At 40.2% G+C, this 11,645-nt stretch overlaps 1 protein-coding gene across 1 annotated transcript; it reads left to right on the top strand.

Annotated features, from left to right (window-relative positions):
• Nucleotides 1-2,318: 2,318 nt before the first annotated feature.
• Nucleotides 2,319-8,108, top strand: LOC306977806 (gamma-glutamyl hydrolase-like; the record flags this gene model as incomplete). The annotated part of the gene is made up of 9 exons (XM_079576248.1): nucleotides 2,319-2,358; nucleotides 3,158-3,266; nucleotides 3,340-3,390; nucleotides 3,644-3,728; nucleotides 5,207-5,345; nucleotides 5,416-5,522; nucleotides 6,182-6,272; nucleotides 7,779-7,907; nucleotides 7,990-8,108. The coding sequence occupies 9 exons, from the start codon at nucleotides 2,319-2,321 to the stop codon at nucleotides 8,106-8,108; spliced, it is 870 nt and encodes a 289-aa protein (XP_079432374.1).
• Between the last annotated feature and the right edge of the window lie 3,537 nt (nucleotides 8,109-11,645).

Consider the following 11,645-nt stretch of genomic DNA (forward strand, 5'->3'; position numbering starts at 1 on the left):
CTATATTAAGCTCGTGCATGACGGCAATTTGGATCCGAAGTAACACATTTTTGAGTGACAGTGCAGGATTTTAGAGGCAGTTGTGGTGAACAGGTCTGAGCTCATTCTACACATTAGGACATGGCGGGAACATGTAGGGGGATGAAAATACTTAGTTTTAACATTTTTAAACTCCTTATAGTCCCATTAATAGTTTAACATCACGGCACCGGCTAATCAGCTATGTGCTAACTCACGGACATGAAACATACAAGGTCAAATTGAAGATTTGTCTAAAACGTTATAAACTGCAAAATTATAAAAGTAATTTCATTGTATTTTCAGGTATTGTTTGTTTCTTTCTTGTAAAATACCTGCACAAGTGTTGGTAGTTAGCATATAGCTGATTAGCCGGCTCTTAATAATTGACTTTTTTGAAAAGTCAATGCTAAAAATACGTGGGAAAAGAAATGCCAACTATTTTTGTGACCTATAGTTATGTGAAGATGACCTGACCTGGGGGTTGGGACCCAAAAGTATGTTGAGTTGTTGAGTTTGGATGAGATTTTCATAGTTCTGCTTGAAGCAACTCTGAGGGAACTCTGTCTCTTAATATCATCAGTGATTCATTACTTGAGTAAAAGTACAGAAAGGCCTAGTGGTAAAAGTTGCCAATCAAACTTTTAATTGGGTGAAAATAGTGAAGATTTTTACTATTACAAAAAAACGTATCAAAGGATCTTGAAACAAACACACCCACAGGACAGTTTGTGTCGTGTGTGTGTGTGTGTGTGTGTGTGTGTGTGTGTGTGTGTGTGTGTGTGTGTGTGTGTGTGTGTGTGTGTGTGTGTGTGTGTGTGTGTGTGCGTGCGTGCGTGCGTGCGTGCGTGCGTGCGTGCGTGCGTGCGTGCGTGCGTGCGTGCGTGCGTGCGTGCGTGTGTGTGCGATGTTGTCTGCTCCTATTTGCATCAGTGGGTGGTTGGGAATTTTTTAATCTGTAAAACACTTTGCACTACAGCCTTGTATGAAAAGCACTCTATAAATAACGTTTGGATTGATTGATTGATTGAAACAAAAGCCTTTTACTTAAACCCCAGATCCTAAAAGTCCTTTTAGGCGTGTGTAGGTTACCTGCCTTCCCCCCGATCAGGGGACTAGGGTTAGGGTTAATTAACCCTAATCAGGATATGATTAGGGTTAAGAACGGCAAATGTAACACATATTTTTAGAAACTAGAAGGTCTAGGCTTTCAAATAGGTGTCACACTGGCATATACACTGTAAGCTCTCCAGTCAATACGCTTTGAGATGTGGATGGAGCGCATGAGGGTTAAGTACATTGACTTACTTAGACTGCTGTTAAACTGTATTTTTTTTAAGGGCAGACACTACAGGCAAACTCATTTTTTTCAGTTTTCAGGTTTTGGGCCAAATTGGTCTCTGAACATACAAGCTTTCACCCGGAAACAGAAAATATGCCTAATCTTCACAATAACATGTTTAAATATTGCGCTGCTCAATGTTCCCCCATAGACTTATATGGGACAATGCAATTTCAAGGGCCTTTTTCTCAAAACACATTTTTCTGTCATTGTGGCGACACTATGTCCACGTCAGTCGGACCTAAAGACTTCACATTTTCCAGCCTTGGACTGAACAATATTTGGAAGATTTTTTTAGAGGGATTTTTTATTATTTAATCCCTTAAGCCCCATTTATCGACTTTTGAATGTCAAAAAATAAGACGAAAATTACATTTTTACAAATTTTTCCACTAAAAAACAGCTTATTTTAAAACTAAACAAGAAATCCAAAATCCCCTCTGAAAAAGTCTTGGCATCTCATTAATAAATGAAACCATACATTTGAATGTAGCTCTATCCATTATTCAGATTTCGTCGCCGAAAAGATGGGAAATTTGGGGCATTTTTAGGCATAAAACACCTTGTTCTTATAAGAAAAGATAAAATGACAGAAAACTTGCAATGTTTTTGTATGTTTTTCTCACATTTACGCCAGTGATCTACAGCAAAAGCTTCAAATTGATATCTGTGAATATACATTTTTTCCCTATTCACCTGCAGTGTCTCGCCTTAATATAAATTAGAAATATTTTAGGCTTGTCATTGGTGCAGAAATACTACATGGAAGACCGTTTTCCCTCTGCTCCTCAGTTCCTGTTGTTCCTTCGCTGCATACCTTCAGGTCATCTCTGTACCGTACACTTTAAGTGCAAACACGAACAACCAGTTTTCATCATTGAACTAAAACACTTGTTTCTGCTGAAGTCTTTCACTCACACCTGCGTCTGCTCTGCATCTCCTTCACTCTTTCTGCACCATGTCTTCTTCAGGCGTCAGAAATGACAAGCCCATCATCGGTAAGATTCTGCAGAGCTTTGCTACACTACTGGGGCGGTGAAAAGATCCTTTATTATGATTATTATTTTTCATTTATTTATTCATTTGAGCAGAAAAGTATTTCAAACTTATAATTAACCTACCCCTTATCTGCAAGAAACCGATGCATGAGTCTATGCTTGTGCATTAATATAAATCGTTCATATTTGCACTATTAAACGCGCTATTACAATGTTATCAGCTGATTATTTCTTCTTTATCACATTGAATGAATTGTGAATCATTTGGCTGTTAAAAGGCGCTATACGAAAATAAAACATACTTTGATGATCGATACGACTAGGCCTATTCTGGTTACTGATGAAGCTAGTATTTCAAATGTTTTTTCATGCAAATTTGTCATTAAAAAAGAAGAGTACTCACATGATGCTTGAAATTGAAATAGAAAAAAGAAAAGTGTGTGAACTCAAGGCACACAATGCATTAATGAGAAAAGTGTTAGATACAGGTGAAACTCGGAAAAAAGTTCAAAAGTTCATTTATTTCTGTAATTCAACTTAAAATGTGAAACTAATATGATTATGGCTTACAGTCCATTTTCACAAGCTGAGCCATAAAAACCAAAATAATAACAAATAAAGGCTATGTCTCCCTTTGCATGTAATGAGTCTCATATATTAGTTTCATAGCGTAAGTTGAATAACGGAAACTAATGCACTTTTTAACGATATTCTAATTTTCCGAGCTTCACCTGTATATCAAAGACAGCATTATTCCTAGTATAATTTATATATATATATAGTATATATGTTGTTCCAGGGATCGTGGTTTTGGAGAAGACAAGTGACGACGGCATCACCACAGTCTACATGTCGGCCTCTTATGTCAAGTTCTTGGAGTTGGCCGGGGCCAGAGTCATTCCTATCATGTCAGACTTTTTGTCTTGCCTCCATTTATTAAATTGTTTTCTATGTCTTTAACTGTTTCTGTATTTCGTCCAGGCCAAACCAAAGTGAGGAGGAATATAAAAAACTGTTCAACTCCATCAATGGGTATGTTTTGTTTCGAGGGAGGCTCATTTCTTATCCTATAGTCGAACAAGGGTGGGGTTTGTCTATCATGTATCCAATAATAACATTTCCAGTATTTCCTGAGTACTTTAAGGTATTTGATCAGGTATTTGACAAATGAGGAGTACTTTAGAGGTACCTGTGTAAAGCCGTTGATGACAAAACACCAGTCTTCTCCATGTTGTCCTCTCAAACAAAGGATTGTCCAACCAGTTTATCTTGTTTATTTGAATAGGATCCTGTTACCTGGAGGGCCTTGCAAAATCGCCACATCCAGCTACGCCAGAACTGCAAAGATATTTTACGATCTGGCCATTGAGGTGGGTGCAGGGTGTTTCTGACATGACACACTATCGGATGTCTTCTACCCTATACTCTCAGTTGTTCTTACGCTAAACTAGATAAACTTAGATTTCAACCATGTGATGAAGACACTCGTCATTTCATTTCTATCTGCGCCTGCTCCTCACACTCCACACAGCCGCCAGAAGATAAGAAATGTATGACCTTAAAGAAGACAGAGGTGCCGTTACTTAAAGGGGCTAGATGCAAGTTGGCCATTTTATACTCACTACTGCCACCTCGGGTCATACGCGTAACTGCAGCTTCTATATTAAGCTCGTGCATGATCCGAATTAACACCTTTTTGAGAGACAATGCAGGATTTTAGAGGCAGTTGTGGTGACCAGGTCTGAGCTCATTCTACACATTAGGACATGGCTGGAACATGTGGGGGATCATTTAAGGAGGATAATTTTTTGGGGGGGGGCATAATTTTAACATTTTTAAACTCCGTAGAGTCCCTTTAATGTGATAAATGGGAGAACATGTGTAAGGTGTGAGCTGAAGAGTTTGGAAACCTTGACGTCATGGTTCGTCGCTTGTTTTCCATGTGACGCTGTAGTTTTCCTCAATGTGCTGCACTTTACCCAGCACTGGGCCCACACTGGAAAAATAAAGATTTGAGTATCATAAATCAGTCCATGAGGCAAGTTTTTTTTTACACTTAAGAAGAAAAGTACTTTATTTGGTACAGCACCTTTTCATAAAGTGCTTTACATGGAACAATTTAGATTCATTCTACACTCAGTGGTGGTAGTGGCTGTGGCCATAGCTGCCCTGGGGTCAGCTGACTGTTTTTAGTGGTGGGGGAAACTGTAGTACTCGAAGGAAACCTGTGCAAACTCCAACTGGGACCTTCCAGCTGTGAAGCACGAGCGCTAACCAGTGTTACCAACACCAACGTGTTGCCTCAAATTACTTACATAAAAATAAAGATCTCATCACACTCAGATTTTTTGCTCATTTGTATATGCTCGGACCGTATCTTTCCAACCTCTTAACCCCCACTTGAACCGAGCACATTTTCTCCAGTTTGGTTTTACCCAAATCTAAAAGCTTCTTAAAAAAAAAAAATGCCACAAATATGCAACAAAAAAGCCACAAAAGAACTGAAAAGTGGGGAAAATGTAACATGAATGTGACAAAAACGGCACAAAAGAGCAACAAAAAAAGCAATGAAAAGGAATGTCAAAAAAGGTAGCGACAACACGGCAACAACGCTACTGATCGTTTTGTAGGTCTTAGCTTTCAAATGAGCCGTTGCTCTGGCCTATAGGCTGTAAACTTACAGATTTGAGTAAAGCTGAACTAAAGAGAATTCACTCGGTTAAAGCGGGGGTAAAGAGGTTAAACATTTTACTTATGTCTGGATTATTTATAAGAAATTGTGAATCTCACTGTGACTTTCATGCTAAATTAAGTTCAAACCAAGAACTGAAGTAAAATATGATTGCAGGCGAATCAGAAAGGAGACTACTTTCCGATTTGGGGCACATGTCTTGGACTTCAGCACCTGGCCTATCTGACGTCCGAGGTGAACTTGAGGATACGCACCAACACATCCGGCGTGTCACTGCCTCTAACCTTTACAGATGGTGCTTTCAGCATTTTCCTGTTCAGTATATTTAGCATTTGCAATATAATTGAGCTGTTAACGTGTTGCAGAAGTCAAAGAGAGCAGGATGTTTAAGGATTTCCCAGCTGACTTTATGGAGGTTCTAGCGACAGAGCCACTGGCAGCCCATGCTCACAAGTACAGTGTGTCAGCTGAGGTAAGGTCACTCCTGAACTGTCTGTCCCATAAAGACACACATGGATTTAACTAAACCACTGGATTTAAGAACTTCATTGGATTAATACTTGTAAGCAACTTTATGTGCCCATAGAGCAGGGGTGTCAAACTCATTTTGGGCCGCGGGCCGAAATTCAGCCCCCACAGTGGGTCACGGGCCGCATATAAAAGAGAACATTTTTCCAATAAATGAATATTAATAAGCTGTGATTTGGTCAAAGCCCCAACTTTACTGTAGCTTCATTAAAAACAATGGCTTATACTTGTAATACACTTTACAAGCCCGTGTCCTTCAAAGTACTACGTAGTCGTCATTATTCATTCACTCCACACTCGGTGGTGGTAAGCTGTTATTGAAGCCACAGCCGCCCTGGGGCAGACTGTCCATTTACCACGTGGCTATATAATGTGTTGTTCATTTCCTGAGCTCTTGTTATGTCAGTGCCCTCTACTGGACACGTGTGGAACTCTTTCTCTCTTTTTTTTATGTAATGCCTCCTAGTGGCCAGAATGAGCATTCTGGTTATTCTTTAAAAAATCATAACTCCGCACAGGAATGGGCTAGAGACTTAACTTAACTTACCATTTTAATTGTTAATTTAGGTTCTTGTTTTTCAATAATTATATTGGTTCTTGCAGCTTTTCAACAAAAATGAGAAACTCAAGAAATTTTATCGTGTTCTTTCCACTCACCACGTCGGCGCCGACGAGATTGTTGCCACATTTGAAGGTAAATACACTTATGTTAAAGGAATAGGCCACCGTTTTTACATACTGAGATATGTTCTTACCTGAGCTTAGACAAGTTGATGCGTACCTGTCTGATCTTTGTGCTCGTGGAAGAGCTTGGTCTTTAACTTTATAGGTATATACTGGGAGATGCCGAATGTGAACAGCTTCTTTGGTCTTTTAGCGTGACTGAGGGCACACAGTTCTTCCACACTGTGATACGTTCTTACCAGAGCTTAGACGAGTTGATACGTACCTGTCTGGTTATTGTGCGTGCCCGTGGAAGAGCGTAGTCGCTTCCGATTTCAACCCTGTTTGGAGCTATAGGAATACATTGGGAGAGGCCAAATGCTAACAACATGTTTGGTCGTTGTGCGAGACTGAGCGCACGCACAAAGACCAGACAGGTACACATCAACTCGTCTAAGCTCAGGTAAGAACATATCTCAGTATGTAAAAATGGTAACCTTAGACTAGGAAGGTAAACTTATTTGCATTGCTGTTTTAAGTCGACCAAAGGGGTGGGCATTTATAAGCTTTTGCTTCGGCCCACTCCTTTTGAGCAGAATTTTAACTGCTCAAATGAACAAATAAACTAAACTAAACTAAACTAAAGGGGCACAGTGTCTAGCGCTTCACAGCAGGTCCCAGGTTCGATCTCTGGGTGGAGTGTGGAGTTTGCATGTACAAATGGTCTCAACTTATATAGCGCTTTTCCACCTACATTAGGCACTCAAAGCGCTTTACAGAAAGGATCCACTCACCCATTCATACTCTCATTCATACACCAATGTACGCAGACACTGGGGGCAATGTGGGTGAAGTGTCTTGCCCAAGGACACAACGACAATGTGCCAGGATTAATGAGCGTTTGAGAGTGTGGGGCGCAGTGTTAATTTTAACAACATATTTTAATTTAGTCTTTAGTCTTGTAATGTAATTTTAGTCGAGATTTAGTCGAAAAAATTTAGTTTTAGTTGACTAAAATTGCATGTCAATTTAGCCAACTAATATTAAGACTAATTTAGTCGACTTTGCATTGATGACATTAATTATAATCATATTTAATCAGGTCCTCTGCTTCATGGAGCTTCTCCCACATGAACAAAGCTCAGAGCTGATCCTTTAACAGTAAATTTACATGATCTGAAGCTCTTTCAGACGCTCAATAGAAGTTTGGATGATTTTAGTCTCTCCTTTTCATTTTTATTTAGTCTTATTTTAGTCGACTAAAACATCTGGACATTTTAGTCATAGTTTTAGTCTCATGAGAAACTTTTGATTTAGTTTTAGTCACAAAAATATCACTTTGACTAAAATTAAGACTAAATATTTTAGTCGACGAAATTAACACTGGTGGGACGATGGATGGAAATCAGCCCAAGGCTACAATCCGACGTGGTGTGTTTACATGCATGAGTCCCATGTCACCGTCACCAATCTGTCCCAACAGGCCCTCCACCACTCACCAGGCGTTCCCTCACTGTCTCCCAAACTTGTTTTTCAGCTTATGACTACCCCATTTACAGCACTCAGTGGCATCCGGAGAAGAATGCTTTTGAATGGATGAGGAATTTCATTGATCACTCACCAAATGGGATCAAGCTCACCTTTTACTGTGCAAACTTCTTCGTTGGTGAAGGTTATAAAATATATATAGTTTTGTTCCTTTAAATTATCACTCAGCGCAGTTTAATAATCAACTTTTGTTTTCACAGCAAGAAAAAACTTCCACTCATTTGAATGTGAAGCGGAGGCGACAAAGTTACTAGTGTTCAACCACCAATCCGTCTACACTGGGCACAAGAGCGGCTACACACAGTTGTATTATTTCTGATTTATTTGACCAATAAAACATAAAATACCCCTTTGTGTATTGGAAAATGTTAAGTAAATGAGACAAGTTAGGTTTAGATTACGCACATGCAAGACTATGGGCAGGACTGTGGGAAGTTCCTCCTTCATAGTGGAAAGTGAACGAACAGCATCACACAACACAAAAGTAAAATAAATGCTCTTTATTTTGTAAAATAATCAGGGGAAATTAAATGAAACACATATGCAAACACAAGGTAAACTTCACATTGTTCAATCATGCCGAAAAAACCATCTCACTGTTTGGCACGATGGCTTGACAATGCGTTTTCTTTGACGGACCAGCAACTTTGTGACACCAAATTAGAACAAAGTGGCAGATTTCGCCATTTCAGGACCATCGACTTCACTGAAACGTTGGAACCCACTCCCCTCGTTGCTGAGGCCGCTCAAAGCTCGGCCCTGCTGGCGTCTTCACTAAATGGCCAGGTTTAGAGGCACCAGGAGGAGGGCGGAGCTCGTCGAGGAAATGTGCGTAAGATGGTGCTGGTACTCCTGCCTTCCAGGAAAATTCAAAGTGCGTCTTCACCGGCGCTGTAGATCGAGTAGGTGCCGGTACTTGCTGCTTCTGCTGTGGTAAATAGAAGTCATAGTTTGGCCAATACGGAACTAGTTTTCCGTTGCCCCTTGGAGGAAGCGGCGGTGGTGTTTGAGGGACCTTTTGAGGGTGCGTCTGGGTGTTTGTGGGCACCCACCACCACTGCTGCTGCTGGTACTCAGGTGGTTGCACCGATCTTGGAGCTAGAGCCTTGGCTGGAGGGAAGAAGGGAGGGTGGGCTTGAGAAGGCGATGATTTTGGTAGTTTGGGGTACTGTGGGCGGTAGGGCGGGTTGTAAGGAGGGTTGAAAGAGTGGTGGAAATGAGGGTAGATGGGTAGCCGGAAAGAAGGTTTGGCTGGCGGCTTAACAGGCAAATTAAGTCGTGTCTGGAGCGGCACATAGGGCGGTGTCCGGAGCGGCACATAGGGCGGCGTCCGGAGCGGCACAGAAAGTCGTGTCTGGAGTGGCACATAGGGCGGCGTCTGGTGTGGCACATAGGGCGGCGTCCGGTGTGGTACATAGGGGGGCGTCCGGTGTGGCACATAGGGGGGCGTCCGGTGCGGCACATAGGGGGGCATCCGGAGTGGCGGTTTCTGAGGCGTCAAAGGGGCAAAGTTTAACAGTTACTTACCAAAAGCTTGCTTTGTGGAGTTAAAAGAGCAGAAAAGTGACAGACATGATAGTAAATATTAAGTCACGATGCAAACCAGGGGTTCCCAAAATGGGGTGAGGGCAGGCCATGAGGCACAGAGCCAGGGGTTCAAAGAGATTTTTCAGCATAAAATTAACAGTTTGTGATTTTGTATTTCCGTTTTAGTTTAAAACGGCATATACTTGTGAATTGGGGCAAATAACTAAACCAACTTAGATACTACACTAGAGGCTTTGCAGCTTGAAATTGTTATACAGCACATGGCGACTCCTTTAGGATGTAAACTAGGCTACTTGAATTAGTTTGAACAAAAGCAGATACTTTATAATTTAGTGTTTGCTACTTGCCTGGCGCCACGGAGAGCGTCCCCACTCGCCGCTGGGAGCATTAGGCCTATGAATTGCTGAAAGAGAGACGTCATGATAAAGAGTTCAACAAAGTTAGCCAGTATGTCATTAACCTTTCTAGACTTACCATTTGTCCAGTGTACTGCTACTGTAATCCAACACAACAACCACCTGGACAAAATACATCAGCACAAAACATTTAAAACATCCCAGGAAATATATGGAAATATATGCTAAAACAAGACTAGACTTTTGTATTTGTCTGCTCAAACTTCATTTTGTATTATTTGCATTCATTGTATACAAGATACCTTTGTTTACTATTTAATTGACTGCACATTTCCTGTCTTTTTTGCACAGTGTGTGAGTGTTTCTTGAGAGCTTATTTAACAATTAAATTTCTCCATTGTGAGATCAATAAAGGATTATCTTATCTGATCAGTAACCAATTTGACCTCACCTCATGAAAAGCTCCATTGCTTATTTTCAAAGCAGAAAGCAAGGCCACTCTTGCCAAAGAATATGGAAACATGCAACTGAATCGGAGAGGATCCCAAAACCTTCAGAGGCAATCTGCAGCACCAGGTGTGCAGCGATGAACAGCTGATGCTGATGAGACATGCAGCCTATTTATGGAGAAATGTGTTTTGTTTTTTTTACTTTGGTTGCTTCTTTTAAAGTTACAAATTGTTATTCAGGCCAGATGGATTTATTTGTTTATCAATTTTTAATTTCTACTATTTTTTTTTTAAAGATTCTGTTCAGACATAACTAAAGGGGCTATTAGTTAACCCCTTAACTCCCACCTGAACCGAACACATTTTCTCCAGCTTTGCCCCAATCCAAAAGCTTCTGGAAAAAAGGTGTGAAAATAGCAACAAAACTGAGACGAAAACAAGGATGAAAATGTGAAAAAAGTGAGACAAAATGGACGAAAAAGTGACAAAAAATGTGACAAAAAATGTACAAAAAAATGACAAAAATGGACAAAAAATTGACAAAAAAGTGAGAAAAATTTGACGAAAAATTTAGAAAAAATTGACGAAAACGTGACAAAAACATGGACCAAAAAAATCGAAACATTTGACGAAAAAGTGACAAAAAAAAGTGCCCACCAAAAAAAATAATGAAAAAAAATGTGATGATGTGAGGAAAAAGATCAATTTAGTTTTGTAGGTCTTTCAAATGAGGTGTTACACTGGCCTACAGGATTTGGGTAAAGCTGAACTGGAGAAAATGCTCTCGGTTCAGGCGGGAGTTAAGAGGTTAAACCTAAAGTAGGTTTTTTACATGATTTACACGCCAACACACTCTTTGAAAAGACAAGCAATAGTGTGTGCGCAAAAATGTTTATGTCTAGCCCTAAATATTACGGTTTTTCAGGCCTACACAAACGCATCATAAGCTTTTATTGTTGTTGCGTGAGGAAAACAATAAGCTCCTTGCAGACTTGAACCTATATATGTCTACTATTAATTCAATACAAAATAAAAAAGCAGGTAAAACAATGTATATCCTAGAAAAGTACAATATTACTCCTGGCTCCTCTTAATATTTTTGTTAGGTTTTTGAGTGTTGTTTTTTTCTTTTAATGACAGATCCTCTGGTAAAATGTAATATATCCCTGGCACTACCTTCACTACTTCCTCTTTGTTGTTAACAATTGTAAATAAAATAAAAAAAATAAAAAAATAAAAAATCAATAAGTGTTAAGTGGGCGTGGCCTCTCTTCCGGGACGGCGCAGTTCCGTGGCTGCTGCACCTGACGAGCACGGGACAGGTTCCAGAGTCCAAATACGTCCAAATACGAGTGATTTGGATCGGATTCCTCAGAGGACTGCAAGGACGTGATGGCTATGAGCTGGTCCAGAAGGGCTCACGGCTTTCAATGAACTCCAAAGTTTCTTACAGGCGACAAAACAAAGAAAACGCAACTATATAGCCTAGTCCAGAGGCTTCAC

Source organism: Gobius niger (genome assembly GCF_951799975.1).
Source record: "Gobius niger genome assembly, chromosome: 18".
Taxonomy (NCBI): Eukaryota; Metazoa; Chordata; class Actinopteri; order Gobiiformes; family Gobiidae; genus Gobius; species Gobius niger.